Raw genomic sequence first — 23,146 nt, forward strand, 5'->3', positions numbered from 1 at the left:
AGTTGATGTTATTGACATTAATGATAATGAGCCTGTAATCAGTATACTTTCGAAATCAGATTCTATTCCTGAAAACTCTCCCCATAATACAGTTATAGTTATGTTCAGTGTCTATGACTCAGATTCAAGTAATAATGGTCAGGTAAACTGCAGATTAAATAGTAACATCCCATTTACTATTACAGCTGCCTCAAATGATTTCTACAGTTTAGTAACAGACAGTGATTTAGACCGAGAGAGAGCCTTTGAGTACAAGATCACTTTGACCTGCTCTGATGAGGGAGTGCCCTCCCTCTCCAGCAGCGTTACTCTAACCTTACACATCTCAGACGTTAATGATAACGTGCCTGTCTTTGAGAGGAGCTCATATGAGGCCTACATTGTAGAAAACAATACGCCAGGTCTCGTGATATTCACAGTCAAAGCCACAGACGCTGACTGGAACCAGAATGCCCGTGTTTCTTACATACTGGAGGACTCCTCCGTTAACGGAGTGCCAGTCTCCTCATATGTGTCCGTTAGTGCAGATAGTGGAGTCATCCATGCAGTGCGCTCTTTTGACTACGAGCAGATCAAAGATTTCCACTTCCGTGTGAAAGCGCAGGATGGAGGCTCTCCTCCACTCAGCAGCAATGTGACTGTGAAAATAATGATCCAGGACCAGAATGACAACCCCCCTCAGGTTCTGTACCCAGTCCAGACTGGTGGCTCTCTGGTGGCTGAAATGGTGCCTCGTTCAGCAGATGTGGGCTATCTGGTGACTAAAGTGGTGGCTGTTGATGTGGACTCTGGACAGAATGCCTGGCTCTCCTATAAACTGCAGAAAGCCACAGACAGGGCGCTGTTTGAAGTGGGCTTACAGAATGGAGAAATCAGAACTATCCGCCAAGTCACTGATAAAGATGCTGTCAAACAAAGACTGACTGTCATAGTGCAGGACAACGGGCAGCCCTCTCGTTCAGCTACAGTCGTTGTTAACGTGGCGGTGGCGGACAGCTTCCCTGAAGTGCTGTCGGAGTTCACTGAGTTGACCCACGACAAGGAGTACAATGACAACCTGACTTTTTACTTAGTCTTGGCTCTGGCTGTAGTTTCCTTCCTCTTCATCACGTGTTTAGTGGTTATTATATCAGTCAAAATCTACAGGTGGAGACAGTCTCGCATCCTGTACCACTCCAACCTGCCTGTCATTCCATATTATCCACCACGTTACTCAGACACTTTGGGCACAGGGACTCTGCCACATGTGTACAATTACGAGGTGTGCAGGACGACTGACTCCAGAAAGAGTGACTGTAAGTTCGGCAGAGCTGGTAGTCAGAACGTGCTGATAATGGACCCCAGTTCTACAGGAACGATGCAGCGGATACAGAGTGAAAAGAGCATCTTGGATGAACCAGACTCTCCTCTTGAGGTTAGCCTCATGAAATTACAAATGATTTTAAATGCCTGTTATTTTTGCATGCATGGTATTCTGGAGGTTATCAGAGAGCTAGCAATGCACATTTTATTTCTTCCATGACAATTCACTGTTCATTAAACCACTTCTGCACTTTAACAGAATCAGCCTTTCATCCCATAATCTATATGTGTTCCCCCTCTTTTATCTAAACCTAACAAAGTCATCTTAGCCCTAATTTAGTTTTAGTTTAAGTATATGAAAAGAGTCTCCATAATCAGCATCCTGTTCCAGCACTTTTTTTCAAGAAAGCAGGATTAATTATTGACAATTATTCAATAATATGTTAACCTTTTAAGTATTTGGAACATTGTAGTTGCAGATTGTGTTTCACTGAAATGTCTACCAGCACTGTTTACATTGCAGTAGAGTGCAACTTTCGGCTCTGAAAGCAACTTTTTAACAACAAGCTTTAGTTAACTATTGAAACAAAACTTAAAACACTATGATCAAAAAATTAAAGCAGGCAGCTTGGAATACGAGAAGCAACAAAATGTCTACTGGTGGTCTTCCCTTTGATACTTTTTAGACTTAAACTATTTATTACAAGCTAATCATCACCTATTCTCCCACTTGGTTTTAATTTTTCTTCCAGAAAACTTATACTTTTCAAGTTGTGTTAAGCAAATAATTACTTTCATCTGAGATCTGTGCAATGCAGTTTTGAAAATTACTACTTATTCTTATTGTTTACTAAAGGAGAAGATTAACTTCATCAAATAATTACCAGTTTATGTCTTGTGCTTCTTCTAAAGCTGTCTCCACCCTGGTGTGTTTTTATCAGTAACTGCATACACATTCATTGATCAGGAAAGCCCTTGAAGGAGAATGATTACTTGCAAAAAATGGCCTTTTTTTCCTTTGTAATCACTACATTTTTTCCATTATCTGTATTTATCATTTTGGAGCCTTACTTCATGGTTAAAGTAATTTTGTGTTTGACAGCTTTATCACAAATCACTATCTATACAGGAAGATTTTAAAAGGTGCAAGTGTAACAGGTAAAGAAATACACCCTATCACTTTTGTAATCTTTTTTATAAAGTTCTCTTTACTTCAGATATATATTGTTACTAGATCTTTACCTTATTTTACTGTTCCTTAGAATCTCATGTCATATTACAAGGGAAAGTGTCTTGTGTCATTAAAGATGACTTGACATTGTACAATAATCAAAATATACCCTTCAGAATAAGATGTCAAGGCAGGTGGGGAGGTTGTCCTCTGTATTATTTTGTATTTGAGTTATAAGTACCCTAGACAAATATTTTATTATTGTGTAATGAATTAAACTCCTATTTATTTTTTTCACTTTGGACCTGCTAACTGATGTTGTAATTTTCTGCAGTGCACATGTTTGGACTCTCAGGGCCGCTGTTGACTAGTGTAGAGAATTTCCCTTCATTTGATACGTTAAACACAGAAAGAGACGCACATGCAGCACACAGGCGTAGCTGATAAACACTAGAGATATCCGCGCTGTGGTTTATTTATTTCGAGTTCAAGAAACGCGGACAGAATCAGTTTTCCTCTGGAGTACTATCTATTCGGGAAAACCAGGCGCTTTTGAGTACAGCAGGCTTTTTTCTCCAGCTTTTAACGAAGAGAAAATGTCGGGCAGAACAATGAGATGGCAAGTACTGTTGTTTGTGTCGGTCTCTTCCCTCGGCACAGTTTTCGGGCAGGTCGCTTACTCGATTCCTGAGGAAATGTCAAAAGGCTCTGTAGTTGGTAATATAGCGCAGGATTTAGGTATAAATATAAAGAGACTAAAATCGGGTAAGGCGCGTATATATACAGAAGACAATGGAAAATACGTCGAGCTGAATAAAGACAGAGGCGTCCTGCTTGTTAGAGAAAGAATTGACAGAGAGACGCTCTGCGGGCAGACGACACCTTGTGCTTTACATCTTCAAATTACACTCGAAGACCCGATTGAATTCTATACCGTTACTGTCGAAATTAACGACATTAACGACAATGCTCCGAGCTTCAAAAAGGATGAAATAAAATTTAGGATTAGTGAGTCGGCTGTGATTGGAGCAAAATTTGTGCTAGAGCGAGCAATGGATCCAGACGTAGGTGTGAACGGATTGCAGAGTTATTCGCTACAACCTACGGACAGTTTTAATCTAAAACTCCAAAATCAGCAAGACGGGAGTAAGAAGGTGGAGATGGTGCTGCAGAAACATCTAGACAGAGAGGCGCAACAGCATCTCTCTTTAATTCTCACAGCTGCTGACGGTGGTGAGCCTCAGCTGTCGGGAACAGTGCGAATAGAAATTTCCGTGCTAGATGCCAACGACAATGCTCCAGTATTTACGCAGGAAGTCTATAAGGTCACTATAATGGAGAACGCTGCAAAGGGTGCAATTTTGTGTACTGTTAGTGCTACAGATGCAGATGAAGGTTCTTATGGGAAGGTTATTTATTCAATAACAAACACGTTAGACGGTGTCCCTGTAATGTTTCACATTGCCGAAGAAAGTGGTGAGGTATCCCTAACTGGAAACCTTGATTATGAAAAGGCACAGCTCTATGAAATACATATACAGGGTAGTGATGATGGGGGGCTAACAGATTCAGCTAAAATTCTTGTTGAAGTAACCGACATAAACGATAATCACCCATCTATTAATATAATGTCTAAAACAAATTCCGTATCAGAAAATTCAAGGCCAGAAACAGTTGTAACAATTTTCAATGTTCAAGATCCCGACTCTGGTGAAAATGGCAAAGTAGCATGTAATATCGAAGGACATGTGCCATTTCTGATCAAATCAACATCTAAAAAGTTCTTTAGCCTAGTTACAGACAGTGATTTAGACAGAGAGAGAGCCTCTAACTATAACATCACTGTGACCTGCTCTGATGAGGGAGTGCCCTCCCTCTCCAGCAGCGTCACTCTCACCTTACAGATCTCAGACGTTAATGACAACGCACCTGTCTTTGAGAGGAGCTCATATGAGGCCTATATTATAGAAAACAACACACCAAGTCTCTCTATATTCACGGTCAAAGCCACAGACGCTGACTGGAACCAGAATGCCCGTGTTTCTTACATACTGGAGGACTCCTCCGTTAACGGAGTGCCAGTCTCTTCATATGTGTCCGTTAGTGCTGATAGTGGAGTCATCCATGCAGTGCGCTCTTTTGACTACGAGCAGATCAAAGATTTCCACTTCCGCGTAAGAGCACAGGATGGAGGCTCTCCTCCACTCAGCAGCAACGTGACTGTGAAAATAATGATCCAAGACCAGAACGACAACCCCCCTCAGGTTCTGTACCCAGTCCAGACTGGTGGCTCTCTGGTGGCTGAAATGGTGCCCCGTTCAGCAGATGTGGGCTATCTGGTGACTAAAGTGGTGGCTGTTGATGTGGACTCTGGACAGAATGCCTGGCTCTCCTATAAACTGCAGAAAGCCACAGACAGGGCGCTGTTTGAGGTGGGCTTACAGAATGGAGAAATCAGAACTATCCGCCAAGTCACTGATAAAGATGCTGTCAAGCAAAGACTGACTGTTATAGTGGAGGACAACGGGCAGCCCTCTCGTTCTGCTACAGTCGTTGTTAACGTGGCGGTGGCGGACAGCTTCCCTGAAGTGCTGTCGGAGTTCACTGAGTTGACCCACGACAAGGAGTACAATGACAACCTGACTTTTTACTTAGTCTTGGCTCTGGCTGTAGTTTCCTTCCTCTTCATCACGTGTTTAGTGGTTATTATATCAGTCAAAATCTACAGGTGGAGACAGTCTCGCATCCTGTATCACTCCAACCTGCCTGTCATTCCATATTATCCACCACGTTACTCAGACACTTTGGGGACAGGGACTCTGCCACATGTGTACAATTACGAGGTGTGCAGGACGACTGACTCCAGAAAGAGTGACTGTAAGTTCGGCAGAGCTGGTAGTCAGAACGTGCTGATAATGGACCCCAGTTCTACAGGAACGATGCAGCAGATACAGAGTGAAAAGAGCATCCTGGATGAACCAGACTCTCCTCTAGAGGTTAGCCTCATGAAATGATACATGTTTTTTTTCTGCCTTTTATGCTTCATGATATTCTGGAGGTAAATAGACAGACATTCCATTAGATGTTAGGAAACTACATCAGTTACAGTTACAATTTTAAACATAACCAGTATCTTTTAGCGTTGATGCGTTGCAAAGTTTTTATCAACTTACATCGCAGTTCAGCACCACAGACAGCGACACCTTAATTTTTCAACTTCAGCATTCCAGAGTCCTTTTCATTAAGACTGGACTTAATTTCTGTAATTCGTGTCAGCTTTAATTTAGGATATATTTATTTTGTAATTGCACAATGTAATTTTTTACTAAGATGTTTCAATATATAATTAAACGATATATGCTGTAAGCTGCAGATATCCTAAAATCTTTAAATTTAGGATACTCGAGGTTTAGATGAGCCTTAATAGCGTGGCTTTACACTGAATTCATTGTTTTTGAGAATGAATGTTGTAATTTGTATTTTTAACTCAAAGGGTCGCTGTTGGCAAGGGTGTTGCGATTTGGCTGGATGTTTTTTATTCCTCTGTGTCTTCCCTTTTGCGTGGAAATATTCGACGTACAGACAGAAAGACTGTTCGGGTTTATAAGAAGCACTGCAAGGAATTCTATACCTGCTTACACCGTTTGATTCTTATAATTGGAATGCGAACGATTTTTTTTCTGTCTTCATATTCTCTCCATGACAAATGCTTCTTTTTTTAGTGGAGAAGGAACGGAAATCGGGTCGTGCAGAACAATGAGACGGCAAGTACTGTTGTTTCTCTCAGCCCTATGTCTCAAATACGTGCTCGGGCAGGTCAGCTACTCCATTCCCGAAGAAATGGCCAAAGGCTCTGTAGTTGGAAACATAGCTCATGATTTAGGTTTAGATCTTAAAAGGTTGAAATCAGGTAACGCTCGCGTTTACACGGGCGGCGGTGTAGAATACATCGGGCTGAATAAAGAAAGGGGGGTCCTGCTTGTCCAGCAGCGGATAGACAGAGAGGCTTTATGCGGAGAGACGACGCCTTGTGCCTTACATTTCCAGCTAATTTTGGAAAATCCAATGGAACTGTTTCGTGTAACAGTGGAGGTTACGGACATAAATGATAATACCCCCACGTTTACCAATTCAGAAAAACGTTTTGAAATTAGTGAGTCCGCTGTGATAGGATCGAAATTCGTGTTAGAGAAAGCATTAGATTCCGACATAGGGATGAATGGTTTACAACAGTACTCACTTGCTCCAAGTGATCATTTTGTATTAAAACTAGAAAGTCAGCCAGACGGCAGTAAAAAGGTGCAAATGGCTCTACAGAAGCCTTTAGACCGAGAAAAGAAGGATTATATGTCCCTGCTGTTAACTGCTATGGATGGAGGAGAGCCGCAGATGTCAGGGACAATGCAGATATTTGTCACTGTATTAGATGTGAATGATAATGCACCGACATTTGCCAAACCGTTATATAGAGCAAAACTGCAGGAAAATTCTCCTAAAGGCACCAGTGTTACAACTGTAAGTGCATCTGATAAAGACATCGGTTCAAATGGAGAATTATCATATCTGATATCTACAAGCAAACGTGTTCTATCTGAACTGTTTAATATCAATCCAAAGACTGGTGAAATTATCCTAGTCGGGGAAATAGATTATGAAAAAGCAAACTCTTATCAAATTGATATTGAAGTTGTAGACAGCGGTGGGCTCTCTGATTCAGCGAAAGTGATAGTTGATCTCATTGATGTAAATGACAATAGTCCTCAAATAAACATCGTTTCTAAATCAGAGTCCATATCAGAGAACTCACCAACAAATACTGTAATTGCTATGTTAAGCATAAACGATCCAGATTCCGAGAATAACGGGAATGTTGTGTGTGATATAAATGATAGCATTCCCTTCAAAATACAGACTACTATAAATGGGTTTTATACCCTAGTTATGGAGGTTGCTTTAGACAGAGAAATGGCTTCGCAATATAACATCACTGTGACCTGCTCTGATGAGGGAGTGCCCTCCCTCTCCAGCAGCGTCACTCTCACCTTACAGATCTCAGACGTTAATGATAACGCACCTGTCTTTGAGAGGAGCTCATATGAGGCCTACATTGTAGAAAACAATACACCTGGTCTCTCTATATTCACAGTCAAAGCCACAGACGCTGACTGGAACCAGAACGCCCGTGTTTCTTACATACTGGAGGACTCCTCCGTTAACGGAGTGCCAGTCTCCTCGTATGTGTCCGTTAGTGCTGATAGTGGAGTCATCCATGCAGTGCGCTCTTTTGACTACGAGCAGATCAAAGATTTCCACTTCCTCGTAAAAGCGCAGGATGGAGGCTCTCCTCCACTCAGCAGCAACGTGACTGTGAAAATAATGATCCAGGACCAGAACGACAACCCCCCTCAGGTTCTGTACCCAGTCCAGACTGGTGGATCTCTGGTGGCTGAAATGGTGCCTCGTTCAGCAGATGTGGGTTATCTGGTGACTAAAGTGGTGGCTGTTGATGTGGACTCTGGACAGAATGCCTGGCTCTCCTATAAACTGCAGAAAGCCACAGACAGGGCGCTGTTTGAAGTGGGCTTACAGAATGGAGAAATCAGAACTATCCGCCAAGTCACTGATAAAGATGCTGTCAAACAGAGACTGACTGTTATAGTGGAGGACAACGGGCAGCCCTCTCGTTCAGCTACAGTTGTTGTTAACGTGGCGGTGGCGGACAGCTTCCCTGAAGTGCTGTCGGAGTTCACTGAGTTGACCCACGACAAGGAGTACAATGACAACCTGACTTTTTACTTAGTCTTGGCTCTGGCTGTAGTTTCCTTCCTCTTCATCACGTGTTTAGTGGTTATTATATCAGTCAAAATCTACAGGTGGAGACAGTCTCGCATCCTGTACCACTCCAACCTGCCTGTCATTCCATATTATCCACCACGTTACTCAGACACTTTGGGGACAAGGACTCTGCCACATGTGTACAATTACGAGGTGTGCAGGACGACTGACTCCAGAAAGAGTGACTGTAAGTTCGGCAGAGCTGGTAGTCAGAACGTGCTGATAATGGACCCCAGTTCTACAGGAACGATGCAGCGGATACAGAGTGAAAAGAGCATCCTGGATGAACCAGACTCTCCTCTAGAGGTTAGTTATATAATGATCTTGCCAATTTTGAAGCGTAAACTTTTTTTTTCTGTTCCTCATAGTTTTTACTAAGAACCAACTAGCGCTAGTCAAGAGTCAGCACCATGGACAGAGGCACGTTACTTGTTCCATCGCTTTTGACAATGGGTGTCTATCTTAACGTATTGATGTTTTGTCAACATGTGAAGGTATGTTAGTATTTGACGTTTAGTTATTGGTGATGGTGTAAAATTTGAACATAAATCGTTTCGTCTCTTTTTGCCAAGACACGTCGAAAGACTGTAACTCAATATAAACTTGGCGGGGGTGGGGGAGCTATCTATGTCATGTATTTCGCTTTGTTGAATTTGTGACAGTATTTTTAAGTAACTCGTCACATATCATCATGACTTAATAGTTCAGTTCAGTGGTATACGTAAAGAATATAGACTCTGTTATCTGTTCAACTAAAATACTTTATAAGGGAACTAGTATTCTCTAGTGTTGCAGACGTTAACTCTTTTATGGGCTGTGTTATCCTGGTATTTGTAAAAACAATAAGCCTTCGTGCACAACAGAGTTTTCCTTTAGTTTTCCAGGCGTTTTCTGTAGTTCCTAATTATGTACTCGTAGGGCCGCTGTTGGCCAGTGTGTTGATATTTCAGGGCACATTTAAAGAGAAACCTCGCTCGCCATAATTATATCACAGAGAGAAAGACGTCGTGTTCAAACGTCGGAGATCATTTTAACTAGAGCCGTTTTCAACCTTTCTTTAACCGATTCAAATGGTTTCGGAGTGATGTCTGTGTTTTATCACCTGTAAGGGACATTCGGTAATTGTGGATAATAGTTTTTTCCTGCTAATTTTCCAAGGGAACAGTTCGAACAGAACAATGAAATGGCAAGCGCTGTTGTTTTCCTTGGTCTTTTATCTCGGTCCAGTCATCGGCCAAATCAGCTACTCTATTCCCGAGGAGATGCCGAGTGGCTCTTTAGTCGGTAATATTGCCCAAGATTTGGGTTTGGATACAAAACGACTGAAATCTGGAAGAGCTCGCGTTTATACGGGAGACGGTGTGGAATATATTGAGCTAAACGGGGAACGCGGACTTCTTCTAATCAAAGAGAGGATCGACAGAGAAGCGATTTGCAGGCAGACAACACCTTGTGCTTTACATTTTCAGATCATTTTAGAAAACCCTATGGAGTTTTACAGTGTCACAGTCGAGATTATAGACATAAATGACAACCCCCCCACCTTTGAGAAAAGCGAGGTAACCTTTAAAATCAGTGAATCTGCTGTAATCGGAGGAAAATTTGTTCTGGACAGAGCAATTGATCTTGATGTCGGCAAAAATGGTCTTCAGAAATATGAGCTTAAACCTACCGATAATTTTGTACTGAAAGGGGACAGTCAAGGTAGTGGAACGGAAAAGGCTGAAATGATTTTACAGAAGCCTCTTGACAGAGAAAAGGAAGAGTCGATATCACTAGTTCTAACAGCCTTTGATGGCGGAGATCCGCAAATGTCAGGTACAATTCGAATTTTCATCACGGTATTAGATGTTAATGATAATGCGCCTGTCTTCACGCAGTCCACCTACACAGCCACTGTTTTTGAAAACGCCCCGGAAGGGACAGTTGTCACGAGTGTTAGTGCGTCAGATGCAGATCATGGATCAAATGGTAGAATAAAATATTCCATTACAAACAGTTTAGATCAAGCGCATGCCTTGTTTCAGATACATGAAGAAAGTGGAGAAATAAAATTAATTGGAAACATTGATTATGAAAATGCACGAAATTACCATATTAACATACGTGCAAGTGATGATGGTGGACTTACAGATTCGTGCAAAGTTATCGTTGAAGTGGTGGATATAAACGACAACAAGCCAACGATTAATATAATGTCAAAATCAAATATGATATCTGAATACTCTAAACCTAACACTGTTGTTGCGATGATGAATGTTCAAGACCCAGATTCAAATGAAAACGGTAAAGTCCACTGTTTTATCAATGATAATACACATTTGTCTATTAAGTCAGCATCTAATAATTTCTACAGCTTAGTAACAGACAGTGATTTAGACAGAGAGAGAGCCTCTGAGTATAACATCACTGTGACCTGCTCTGATGAGGGAGTGCCCTCCCTCTCCAGCAGCGTCACTCTCACCTTACAGATCTCAGACGTTAATGATAACGCACCTGTCTTTGAAAGGAGCTCATATGAGGCCTACATTGTAGAAAACAACACACCAGGTCTTTCTATATTCACAGTCAAAGCCACAGACGCTGACTGGAACCAGAATGCCCGTGTTTCTTACATACTGGAGGAGGACTCCGTTAACGGAGTGCCAGTCTCCTCGTATGTGTCCGTTAGTGCTGATAGTGGAGTTATCCATGCAGTGCGCTCTTTTGACTACGAGCAGATCAAAGATTTCCACTTCCTCGTAAAAGCGCAGGATGGAGGATCTCCTCCACTCAGCAGCAACGTGACTGTGAAAATAATGATCCAGGACCAGAACGACAACCCCCCTCAGGTTCTGTACCCAGTCCAGACTGGTGGATCTCTGGTGGCTGAAATGGTGCCTCGTTCAGCAGATGTGGGTTATCTGGTGACTAAAGTGGTGGCTGTTGATGTGGACTCTGGACAGAATGCCTGGCTCTCCTATAAACTGCAGAAAGCCACAGACAGGGCGCTGTTTGAAGTGGGCTTACAGAATGGAGAAATCAGAACTATCCGCCAAGTCACTGATAAAGATACTGTCAAACAGAGACTGACTGTTATAGTGGAGGACAACGGACAGCCCTCTCGTTCAGCTACAGTTGTTGTTAACGTGGCGGTGGCGGACAGCTTCCCTGAAGTGCTGTCGGAGTTCACTGAGTTGACCCACGACAAGGAGTACAATGACAACCTGACTTTTTACTTAGTCTTGGCTCTGGCTGTAGTTTCCTTCCTCTTCATCACGTGTTTAGTGGTTATTATATCAGTCAAAATCTACAGGTGGCGACAGTCTCGCATCCTGTATCACTCCAACCTCCCTGTCATTCCATATTATCCACCACGTTACTCAGACACTTTGGGGACAGGGACTCTGCCACATGTGTACAACTACGAGGTGTGCAGGACGACTGACTCCAGAAAGAGTGACTGTAAGTTCGGCAGAGCTGGTAGTCAGAACGTGCTGATAATGGACCCCAGTTCTACAGGAACGATGCAGCGGATACAGAGTGAAAAGAGCATCCTGGATGAACCAGACTCTCCTCTTGAGGTTAGACTTACATGCTGATATTTCATACTTTTGGAATCTTTGCACTGTTTTCGATCTGTCAAGTGGCTTATGACTTTTTCAGTATCTAGGTTCATTTGTGCTTTCTTATTTGTTTTGTTACCACATGTCAGTGTCAATCAGTACAGACTGCATATATTCCATGTGCTTGTCTTTGGAGTTTTAGCATTACTACCTGTAGGAGCCATATGTTAGTCTTTCCTTTTTTGGATTAAGAGGGTTGGTTTAAGTTCACACACTGTATTGGTGCACGGTTGTGGGGCGAGACTCATGGGTGTGTATTAGATGATAAATGTCGTTGCACTCACCTGTTCACAGCACCTGCTGTTTGATGAGCAGAAAGGTAGGGTGAGCATTACGGGAAACTTTCTATTGACCGCAGCTTGATGTATAGTTTAATGCACTAGTTGATGCCGTAGTCTGATGTTGCAGTTTGACATAACAATTGGTGTAATATTTTGTCAGTTGCAGTCATGTTTGTTTGTGCAGTCTCTGCATTTGTAATACATTTGATCCAATGTACTGAGTTGTGGGTTTGGACAGTACAATGTGGAATAAAAGGAACAAATAGCTCAGAGGTGCATTTTATGTGTTTATTGTTGCGTGTAGTCAGTATCCTCATGTTTAGCCTGCCACGGCCGTTGGTGTTGGAGGAGCCACAACCCCACCAGTGAATATGCTTACATAAAGTCACTAACCTTTGAACCTATTAGGCATGAGGTATGACGCATTAGTTTTAATTATTAAAACACTTAAATGGTTACATTGTCAGTTGTGTAATATAATCTAATCTGTAACAGGTTAGATTATCTAAAAGCTTTAAAGTTTACTAGTCGTCATAATAATAATAATAATAATAATAATAATAATAATAGTTGTTGTTTTTGTTTTCTATGAGCATCATCATCATCACCCTCATTCCAGATTTTGCTGTTTGGTCTGTTGAACAGAAAGGGCCGCTATTGGCTCGAGTATGGCAGCATTCGTCAACGCTGAAAAATGTACCTCCCCTTTAGATTTGCACACTGGTAGACAATGAAACGCACAGTAACCGCCTGTTCTCTTTTATAAGGAATACCGCTTACGGAGATCGAAAAGTTATTCTTTTTTCGCTGAAACTGTCTTTGAGATATGGTCGGAATTATTATCATGATTCGTGTGGATTGCAGTTTTATTAAAAGGACACAGGATTATCCCTGCAAAGCAATGAGGCGGCAAGTACTGTTGTTCTTCTTGGTTTTCTTTCTCACCTCGGTGTTCGGGCAGGTCAGTTACTCCATTCCTGAGGAAATGGAGAAAGGGTCTTTAGTGTGTAATGTGGCTCAGGATTTAGGTTTAGACATTAAAAGGCTGAAATCCGGCAGAGCGCGCGTTCATTCTGGAGATAGTGCCGAATATATTGAGCTGAATAGAGACCGTGGTGTCCTCCTTATAAAAGAAAGGATAGACAGAGAAACGCTGTGTGGCGACACGACGCCCTGTGCTTTACTTTTACAAATGATTCTGGAAAATCCGATGGAACTGTTTCGAATAACAATAGAAATCACAGATATTAATGACAATGCTCCCAGCTTTGCATCGAGCGAAAAGCGCTTCGAAATCAGCGAGTCAACCATCATTGGGTCTAAATTTGTGCTGGAGAAAGCCATCGATGCTGACATCGGTACAAATGGTCTCCAGAGCTATTCCCTTAATCCAACAAACAACTTTGCGCTGAAATTAGAGAACCAAGCGGATGGGAGTAAGAAGGTGGAAATGATTCTACAGAAGCCTCTGGATCGAGAGCAAGATCAACATATATTGTTATTATTAACTGCTCAGGATGGCGGGCAGCCGCGTATGTCAGGTACAATGCAGATCACTGTTAACGTATTGGATGCAAACGACAATGCACCAATTTTCACTAAGCCAGTATATAAAGCAACAATAACCGAGAATTCACCGGCTGGAACCAGCGTTATAACTGTTAGAGCATCTGACAAAGATGGAGGCTCTAACGGGGAAATATCATACGCAATTTCAAACAGCAAACGTCGTTTGTCCGATTTATTTCAGATTGATAGAAAAACTGGAGAGGTTATCGTGATCGGTCAAATAGACTATGAAAAAACGAAGCTCTTCCAAATAGATATAGAAGCTACGGACAATGGTGGGCTCTCTGATTCCAGTAAGATTCTCTTAGATGTTACTGATGTCAATGACAACAGCCCTCAGCTGAAAATACTCTCTAAGTCAGATGCCATTTTAGAAGACTCGCCTGAGAGTACTGTAATTGCAATGCTAAGCGTGAATGACCCTGACTCTGACAGGAATGGAGAGGTGAAGTGTAATATTAATGATAATGCTCCTTTTAAAATACTTAATACCATGAATGGCTTTTACAATTTGCTGACAGAGGTTGCTTTAGACAGAGAAGTTGCGTCTCATTATAATATCACTGTGACCTGCACTGATGAGGGAGTGCCCTCTCTTTCCAGCAGTGTCACTCTCACCTTACAGATCTCAGACGTTAATGATAACGCACCTGTCTTTGAGAGAAGCTCATATGAGGCCTATATTGTAGAAAACAACACACCAGGTCTCTCTATATTCACAGTGAAAGCAACAGACGCTGACTGGAATCAGAATGCCCGTGTTTCTTACATACTGGAGGACTCCTCCGTTAACGGGGTGCCAGTCTCCTCGTATGTGTCCGTTAGTGCTGATAGTGGAGTCATCCATGCAGTGCGCTCTTTTGACTACGAGCAGATCAAAGATTTCCACTTCAGCGTAAAAGCGCAGGATGGAGGCTCTCCTCCACTCAGCAGCAACGTGACTGTGAAAATAATGATCCAAGACCAGAACGACAACCCCCCTCAGGTTCTGTACCCAGTCCAGACTGGTGGCTCTCTGGTGGCTGAAATGGTGCCTCGTTCAGCAGATGTGGGCTATCTGGTGACTAAAGTGGTGGCTGTTGATGTGGACTCTGGACAGAATGCCTGGCTCTCCTATAAACTGCAGAAAGCCACAGACAGGGCGCTGTTTGAAGTGGGCTTACAGAATGGAGAAATCAGAACTATCCGCCAAGTCACTGATAAAGATGCTGTCAAACAAAGACTGACTGTTATAGTGGAGGACAACGGACAGCCCTCTCGTTCAGCTACAGTCATTGTTAACGTGGCGGTGGCGGACAGCTTCCCTGAAGTGCTGTCGGAGTTCACTGAGTTGACCCACGACAAGGAGTACAATGACAACCTGACTTTTTACTTAGTCTTGGCTCTGGCTGTAGTTTCCTTCCTCTTCATCACGTGTTTAGTGGTTATTATATCAGTCAAAATCTACAGGTGGAGACAGTCTCGCATCCTGTATCACTCCAACCTGCCTGTCATTCCATATTATCCACCACGTTACTCAGACACTTTGGGGACAGGGACTCTGCCACATGTGTACAATTACGAGGTGTGCAGGACGACTGACTCCAGAAAGAGTGACTGTAAGTTCGGCAGAGCTGGTAGTCAGAACGTGCTGATAATGGACCCCAGTTCTACAGGAACGATGCAGCGGATACAGAGTGAAAAAAGCATCCTGGATGAACCAGACTCTCCTCTGGAGGTTAGAATAATTATTACATCACAAATGGCACAATATATCTTTATAACTTGTTATTTTAGTTATTCTTTCTTTTTTTCAGCACCTTGGAGAGCAACATGTAACGATATAATTTAGCTTGATATGAAAAAGACTGCTACGTATTTAATGTGATCTGAGGATCGTTTTCAACTTTTGTGAGATTCTTCTTTTATTTTAGACAGTTTTTATATACAATGTTATACACACCATTTAAATTTAAGTGGCTTTCTGGGTATTTACACTTTTGTCGTCTTTCTACATACATACATCTATTCGCTTCCGCTTATCCTTTTCGGGGTTGCGGGGGTGCTGAACCTTATCCCAGCTGTCATAAGCCGAGAGGCGGGGTACACCCTGGACAATAACTTGTTATTTTAGTTAATCTTTGTTTTCTTCAGCACCTTAGAGAGTAACATGTATAAGTATATCATTTAGTTTGTTATGAAAAAACTGCTACGTATTTAACATTATTTGGGGATGGTTTTCAACTTTTGTGAGATTCTTCTGACTCTCCTCTGGAGGTTAGTTAAAAATGATTTGGCCAACTTTGAAGTGTTAACTTTTTTTCTGTCTGAACCAGATCGGTGATTCTGTTCATCTTGACGTAGCGTTTCAGTGGGAGAAAGGTTTTGTCGCTCATCCAAGTGACTTCTTCAGTTCCTAGGAACGAACCTCCCAGCCCATTGTTCCTTCAGTGGTGCTAGTTTCAGTCATTATGCAAATGTACTGCTTATAAGATTGGGGAAATCTGCAGTCAGCTGAGACTGATGAGTGACGAAACGTTTGTCCCACTGAAAACGTTATGTCCAGATGAACAGAATTAACTTTTGAGGATTTGCTTACCTGGATGATTGAGCATGCATCAAGATGTCTGCACCAGACTTGTGTTTCTGGATGAACCAGACTCTGCTATAGAGGTCTGTCTTTTGGGTTTAATATATATTTTTTAATCTGCGTGTATGCGTGAGGTACTATTCTGTGAAAAATAAACGCGAGTCCAACAGCGATTCAGCACCTTGGACAGTGACAAATAGGGCACAGTTCTACATTGTTAGTCCTTTTTATGCGCCTCTTGTAAATTCTTTTTTTTTTCAACAATCTCTCGTTTTCATTCTGTGTGAATGAATTTCCATTGTTACGTTCATTCCAGTGTTGCTTAAGATGAGAAAACGCCGTTTGGTTTTTCTGTCATCCTCCTCATTTTCATTATAGACACGCGCTTTCTTTTTTCTGCTTCTTTTTTGTGCTTCTTCTTCTACTGTTTGCCTCGTGTACTTTCACCTTGTGAACTCATCGCGCCGCTGTTGCACAATGTGTCAAGTTATTGACTCTCTTTAATAACACATCCATCCAGTCAGCATCCCGGCATATTACGAAGCATACTCAGACGTAGGACGCACAGTTTAGGAATCAGATCAAAATCACAGGCACCTTAAAACGGATTCCTACTGTAACGGGTGGATTAAAACAGATTCCTTTTTATCTTTTCTATTCATTTTGGTGGAATTTTAATCGTTAAACGGAATAAAACAACATAACTGTGGTGTGACAGCGGTGTCGGACAGAACAATGGAACGGCAAGTACTGATAATCTCCATTTTCTGCCTCAGTTATGTGGTCGGGCAGGTTAGCTATTCAGTTCCAGAAGAAATGGCGAAAGGATCTTTGGTGGGCAATATAGCCCAAGATTTAGGTTTAGATGTCAAACGTCTTAGGTCAGGTAAAGCTCGTCTCTATACCGGAGACAGCGTTCAGTACATCGAGCTGAATAGAGAAAGAGGAGTCCTCCTCATTAAAGAAAAAATAGACCGCGAAGTCCTGTGCAGACAGACAACGCCTTGTGCTTTACATTTTCAAATAACGTTAGAGAGCCCACTGGAATTATTCCCAGTTACGGTTGAAATTACCGATGTTAATGATAATGCTCCAGTTTTCCAAAAGGAGGAGAGAGTGTTTGAAATCAGCGAATCAGCGATCGTCGGCTCTAAGTTTATGCTAGAAAAAGCAATAGACCCAGATATCGGACTGAATGGACTGCAGAGATACACTCTTAAGCCGAGTGACAATTTTGTTCTTAAATTGCACGCACAAAGTGATGGAAGCAAGAAAGTAGAAATGATTTTACAGAAGCCATTGGACCGAGAGAAACAAGAACATATATCTTTAGTTTTGACTGCGGAAGATGGAGGTGAACCGCAAATGACAGGAACAATGAAAATCTATGTTACCGTGTTAGATGCAAACGATAATGCACCTGTTTTTAGTAAACCCGTTTACAAAGCAAGTATTACGGAAAACTCTGTTAAGGGAACACTTGTTACTAAGGTCACGGCTTCTGACGCAGACAAAGGCACAAATGGAGAGGTGACCTATGTAATCGGAAATAGCATGGATACAGTTTCAAAGTTATTTCATATTAATAATGAAGGTGATGTGATATTAGATGGTCTGATTGACTACGAAATTGAAAAAAATTATAATATAGACATAGAAGCAATCGATCAAGGTGGACTCTCTGACTCAAGTAAACTAATCATTGATGTAATTGACGTGAATGACAATAGACCCGTTGTAAATATGATTTCAGCGTCAGGCTCAATACCGGAGGACTCAGCCCGCAAGACAGTAATAGCTTTAATGAGCGTAAATGACCCTGATTCTGAAAATAATGGGAAAGTGAATTGCGTGATAAATGAAAATATTCCATTTGAAATTAAATTTACATCTAACAATTTCTATAGTTTAGTGACAGACAGTGATTTAGACAGAGAGAGAGCCTCTAACTATAACATCACTGTGATCTGCACTGATGAGGGAGTGCCCTCCCTCTCCAGCAGCGTCACTCTCACCTTACAGATCTCAGACGTTAATGATAACGCACCTGTTTTTGAGAGGAGCTCATATGAGGCCTACATTGTAGAAAACAATACACCAAGTCTCTCTATATTCACAGTCAAAGCCACAGACGCTGACTGGAACCAGAATGCCCGTGTTTCTTACATACTGGAGGACTCCTCCGTTAACGGAGTGCCAGTCTCCTCATATGTGTCCGTTAGTGCTGATAGTGGAGTCATCCATGCAGTGCGCTCTTTTGACTACGAGCAGATCAAAGACTTCCACTTCCGCGTAAAAGCGCAGGATGGAGGCTCTCCTCCACTCAGCAGCAACGTGACTGTGAAAATAATGATCCAGGACCAGAACGACAACCCTCCTCAGGTTCTGTACCCAGTCCAGACTGGTGGCTCTCTGGTGGCTGAAATGGTGCCTCGTTCAGCAGATGTGGGCTATCTGGTGACTAAAGTGGTGGCTGTTGATGTGGACTCTGGACAGAACGCCTGGCTCTCCTATAAACTGCAGAAAGCCACAGACAGGGCGCTGTTTGAAGTGGGCTTACAGAATGGAGAAATCAGAACTATCCGCCAAGTCACTGATAAAGATGCTGTCAAGCAAAGACTGACTGTTATAGTGGAGGACAACGGGCAGCCTTCCCGTTCAGCTACAGTCGTTGTTAACGTGGCGGTGGCGGACAGCTTCCCTGAAGTGCTGTCGGAGTTCACTGAGTTGACACACGACAAGGAATACAATGACAACCTGACTTTTTACTTAGTCTTGGCTCTGGCTGTAGTTTCCTTCCTCTTCATCACGTGTTTATTGGTTATTATATCAGTCAAAATCTACAGGTGGAGACAGTCTCGCATCCTGTATCACTCCAACCTGCCTGTCATTCCATATTATCCACCACGTTACTCAGACACTTTGGGGACAGGGACTCTGCCACATGTGTACAATTACGAGGTGTGTAGGACGACTGACTCCAGAAAGAGTGACTGTAAGTTCGGCAGAGCTGGTAGTCAGAACGTGCTGATAATGGACCCCAGTTCTACAGGAACGATGCAGCGGATACAGAGTGAAAAGAGCATCCTGGATGAACCAGACTCTCCTCTAGAGGTTAGCATTTCTGAATAATACGTTTCTGAATAATCGTTATGTTGCACACTAAAGTGGTTGGAAAGATAAAACTACACTTGTATTTTCTCACATTATCTTCTTTCTATCATTTTAGCCATTTCATAATTTGAGAAAGGTATTAGAAACCAATTTACATGTTGTAATTTGTGTGCAAAACTAAGCAATTATTGCTGTGTTGATCTATATTTACCAAGGTATTCCAAACCCAGCTAAGCCATATTTTAGTACTTATTTTTCATATTAGTAGTCTAAATATTTTAGGACATTTTAATAGTGTATTGGAATAGTTATTGAAAACGGCATTTTAGGCCTGAAAAAGTCATATCAGTTATAACAGGCTTTCCTGTAAAGATGAGAATGTTACGACACATAAGCCCCATTTCTGTTGCATTTGCTCACCATGTTGTATTCAATCGCTGACAGCGTGTTCATTCTATATCTGTGTACATGAGTGTCAGTGTCTTCTGTTTTTGTTTTTTTGGGGGGGTTTCAATCTTGGGGAATTCCCTACACCAACCTATTTTTCTTGCGATATCTTTAATTCACTTTCAATTGCATTTAATGACATAGAATACCAGTTGACAGTATAAAATCGTTTAACTTTAATATTTTTGAGATCGCTCCAAATGTTTCTTTTTTTGTTTTTGTTTTTTCATCTTTTCTCCTGTAGTTTTGCCGTCTGTACTCTGAGGGACGCTGTAGTCTAGCATGTTACTCTGCAAGCGTACGTTGTCAACAGTTCCTCCCCAATCTTAAAACCCCAGCGACAGGAGGCACATACTGGATAGAGGACACGACGTTTTCGAGTGGACGGGAAAACATGTCTCGGTTATTGTTTTGTTCTTTGTCGAGGAATATGCATTGACTTTCTGGCGTTCCTTGGGAATAAAGGTTGACGCATTTTATTCAGCAGAAAAAAACGTGTGTTTCTGCCTTTGTCATATTACCGAGGAGAACAATGAAACGGCAAGTACCGTTTTTTGTCTCGTTCCTTTTTGTCAGCTCCGTTTTGGGGCATGTCAGCTACTCCATTAACGAGGAAATGTCAGTGGGTTCCGTAATTGGAAGAATAGCACAAGATTTGGGTTTGGACGTAGAGAAACTAAAATCACGCAAGGCTCGTGTGTTTTTTGGTGATAGCAGAGAATATATTGAGCTAAATAAAGATAGGGGAGTCCTCCTTATCAAAGAAAGAATAGACAGAGAGACGCTCTGTGGTCAGATGATTCCATGTGCTCTACAATTCCAAATTATTTTAGAGAAACCTATTGAATTTTACAGAGTACATGTTGAAATTGTGGATATAAATGATAATACCCCCCTTTTCGAAAAAGGGGATATTAAATTTAAAATAAGCGAGTCTGCAGTCATCGGGTCGAAATTTGATTTAGAAAGGGCGGTGGATTTGGATGTGGGAATTAATGGTCTCCAAAACTACATCCTCAAACCGACTGATAATTTTGCTCTTAAATTACACAATCAGGCAGACGGCTCCCGAAATGTTGAGATGGTTTTAAAACAGCCTCTTGACAGAGAGAAAAATGAACATTTATCTTTAGTGTTGACGGCCATAGATGGAGGAGAACCTCAGCTGTCAGGGACAATGCAGATTCAGATCACGGTGTTAGATGTTAATGATAATGCACCCGTTTTCACGAAGTCGGTATACAAAGCTAATGTCGCAGAAAATTCACCAAGAGGAACAGTTGTAACCATAGTCAGTGCATCAGATGCTGATTACGGATCAAATGGACGAATAACGTATTCGATCAGAAATACTTTAGACGATGTCAGACAGTTGTTTGAGGTAAATGAACACACGGGCGAGGTTAGATTAACAGGAAATATTGACTACGAAAAGTCAAACAATTATCGGATAAATGTGCGTGCAAGTGATGACGGAGGACTAACGGACACATGCAAAGTAATAGTTGACGTTATAGATGTGAACGATAATCACCCCATTATTAATATAATGTCTGAAACAAATGTTATATCTGAAGATATCAAAAGCAACACTGTAGTGACAATAATTAATATTCAAGACATAGACGACAGCGAGAATGGCAAAGTCAGCTGCACAATAAATGAAAATATTCCGTTCATATTACAATCAACGGAAAATAATTTCTATACCTTAGTAACAGACAGTGATTTAGACAGAGAGAGAGCCTCTGAGTATAACATCACTGTGACTTGCTCTGATGAGGGAGTGCCCTCCCTCTCCAGCAGCGTCACTCTCACCTTACAGATCTCAGACGTTAATGATAACGCACCTGTCTTTGAGAGGAGCTCATATGAGGCCTACATTGTAGAAAACAACACACCGGGCCTCTCTATATTCACAGTCAAAGCCACCGACGCTGACTGGAACCAGAATGCCCGTGTTTCTTACATACTGGAGGACTCCTCCGTTAACGGAGTGCCAGTCTCCTCATATGTGTCCGTTAGTGCAGATAGTGGAGTCATCCATGCAGTGCGCTCTTTTGACTACGAGCAGATCAAAGACTTCCACTTCCGCGTAAAAGTGCAGGATGGAGGCTCTCCTCCACTCAGCAGCAACGTGACTGTGAAAATAATGATCCAAGACCAGAACGACAACCCCCCTCAGGTTCTGTACCCAGTCCAGACTGGTGGCTCTCTGGTGGCTGAAATGGTGCCTCGTTCAGCAGATGTGGGCTATCTGGTGACTAAAGTGGTGGCTGTTGATGTGGACTCTGGACAGAATGCCTGGCTCTCCTATAAACTGCAGAAAGCCACAGACAGGGCGCTGTTTGAAGTGGGCTTACAGAATGGAGAAATCAGAACTATCCGCCAAGTCACTGATAAAGATGCTGTCAAACAAAGACTGACTGTTATAGTGGAGGACAACGGGCAGCCCTCTCGTTCAGCTACAGTCATTGTTAACGTGGCGGTGGCGGACAGCTTCCCTGAAGTGCTGTCGGAGTTCACTGAGTTGACCCACGACAAGGAGTACAATGACAACCTGACTTTTTACTTGGTCCTGGCTCTGGCTGTAGTTTCCTTCCTCTTCATCACGTGTTTAGTGGTTATTATATCAGTCAAAATCTACAGGTGGAGACAGTCTCGCATCCTGTATCACTCCAACCTGCCTGTCATTCCATATTATCCACCACGTTACTCAGACACTTTGGGCACAGGGACTCTTCCACATGTGTACAATTACGAGGTGTGCAGGACGACTGACTCCAGAAAGAGTGACTGTAAGTTCGGCAGAGCTGGTAGTCAGAACGTGCTGATAATGGACCCCAGTTCTACAGGAACGATGCAGCAGATACAGAGTGAAAAGAGCATCCTGGATGAACCAGACTCTCCTCTAGAGGTTAGACTCTTTAAATTCTGATAAACCTATACAATACTATTCCCCCCTGTTTTTACTACCTGTCCAAGTAATTTCAGTACCTTGGATAGCGAAGGGATTATCGCTTTTATTATTGTGTATCTTTTTTTTCCCTAATCCTTGTCCTATTTTGCTTACACTTCAGTTGAGTAGTTTCGTATTGAATTAATATTTTATCAATAAGGGAACTCGTTGTCTAATTTAGTATTATCTTATTTGTAATTAAAACGGAATCATTAATGTGTTTTGTCTGGTATTTTCGCTAAAATTGATAGGTGTAGTGTTAGAGAGACTTTTAAATCCTGAAAATTGCACTTT

General features: G+C 42.0%; 5 protein-coding genes across 34 annotated transcripts in view; all 5 read left to right on the forward strand.

Annotated features, from left to right (window-relative positions):
* Positions 1-23,146, forward strand: part of LOC105940793 (protocadherin gamma-C5) — a 315,331-nt gene that overhangs the window by 221,324 nt on the left and 70,861 nt on the right. Inside the window, exon 1 of one of the 30 annotated variants that reach the window (XM_076873901.1) lies at positions 8,889-11,871. The exons of 28 other annotated variants lie outside the window; for them this stretch is intronic. In XM_076873901.1, coding sequence (XP_076730016.1) covers positions 9,487-11,871 — 2,385 coding nt within the window. In that variant the 5' untranslated portion in view covers positions 8,889-9,486. Of the gene's footprint in view, positions 1-8,888; positions 11,872-23,146 lie in introns of those variants that run through there. One more of the 30 variants, XM_076873958.1, reaches the window with a different exon arrangement.
* LOC105940804 (protocadherin gamma-A11) lies at positions 2,732-5,622 on the forward strand. The gene has a single exon (XM_014412545.4). It carries the CDS (start codon positions 3,070-3,072, stop codon positions 5,485-5,487), a length of 2,418 nt encoding a protein of 805 aa, XP_014268031.3. The 5' UTR covers positions 2,732-3,069; the 3' UTR covers positions 5,488-5,622.
* LOC143412630 (protocadherin beta-16-like) lies at positions 6,018-8,701 on the forward strand. Its single transcript, XM_076873983.1, has one exon. The coding sequence runs from the start codon at positions 6,173-6,175 to the stop codon at positions 8,684-8,686; it is 2,514 nt and encodes an 837-aa protein (XP_076730098.1). The 5' UTR covers positions 6,018-6,172; the 3' UTR covers positions 8,687-8,701.
* LOC143412650 (protocadherin beta-16-like) lies at positions 16,888-19,888 on the forward strand. Its single transcript, XM_076874048.1, has one exon. It carries the CDS (start codon positions 17,068-17,070, stop codon positions 19,462-19,464), a length of 2,397 nt encoding a protein of 798 aa, XP_076730163.1. The 5' UTR covers positions 16,888-17,067; the 3' UTR covers positions 19,465-19,888.
* Positions 20,163-22,846, forward strand: LOC143412649 (protocadherin beta-16-like). The gene has a single exon (XM_076874045.1). It carries the CDS (start codon positions 20,426-20,428, stop codon positions 22,829-22,831), a length of 2,406 nt encoding a protein of 801 aa, XP_076730160.1. The 5' UTR covers positions 20,163-20,425; the 3' UTR covers positions 22,832-22,846.

This window comes from Maylandia zebra, linkage group LG2, assembly GCF_041146795.1.
Source record: "Maylandia zebra isolate NMK-2024a linkage group LG2, Mzebra_GT3a, whole genome shotgun sequence".
Classification (NCBI taxonomy): Eukaryota; Metazoa; Chordata; class Actinopteri; order Cichliformes; family Cichlidae; genus Maylandia; species Maylandia zebra.

What these genes read in the sequence shown, in the direction of transcription:
- LOC143412650 (XM_076874048.1), top strand. Translation starts at nt 17,068, where the DNA reads ATGGAACGGCAAGTACTGATAATCTCCATTTTCTGCCTCAGTTATGTG.
- LOC143412649 (XM_076874045.1), top strand. Translation starts at nt 20,426, where the DNA reads ATGAAACGGCAAGTACCGTTTTTTGTCTCGTTCCTTTTTGTCAGCTCC.
- LOC105940804 (XM_014412545.4), top strand. Translation starts at nt 3,070, where the DNA reads ATGTCGGGCAGAACAATGAGATGGCAAGTACTGTTGTTTGTGTCGGTC.
- LOC143412630 (XM_076873983.1), top strand. Translation starts at nt 6,173, where the DNA reads ATGACAAATGCTTCTTTTTTTAGTGGAGAAGGAACGGAAATCGGGTCG.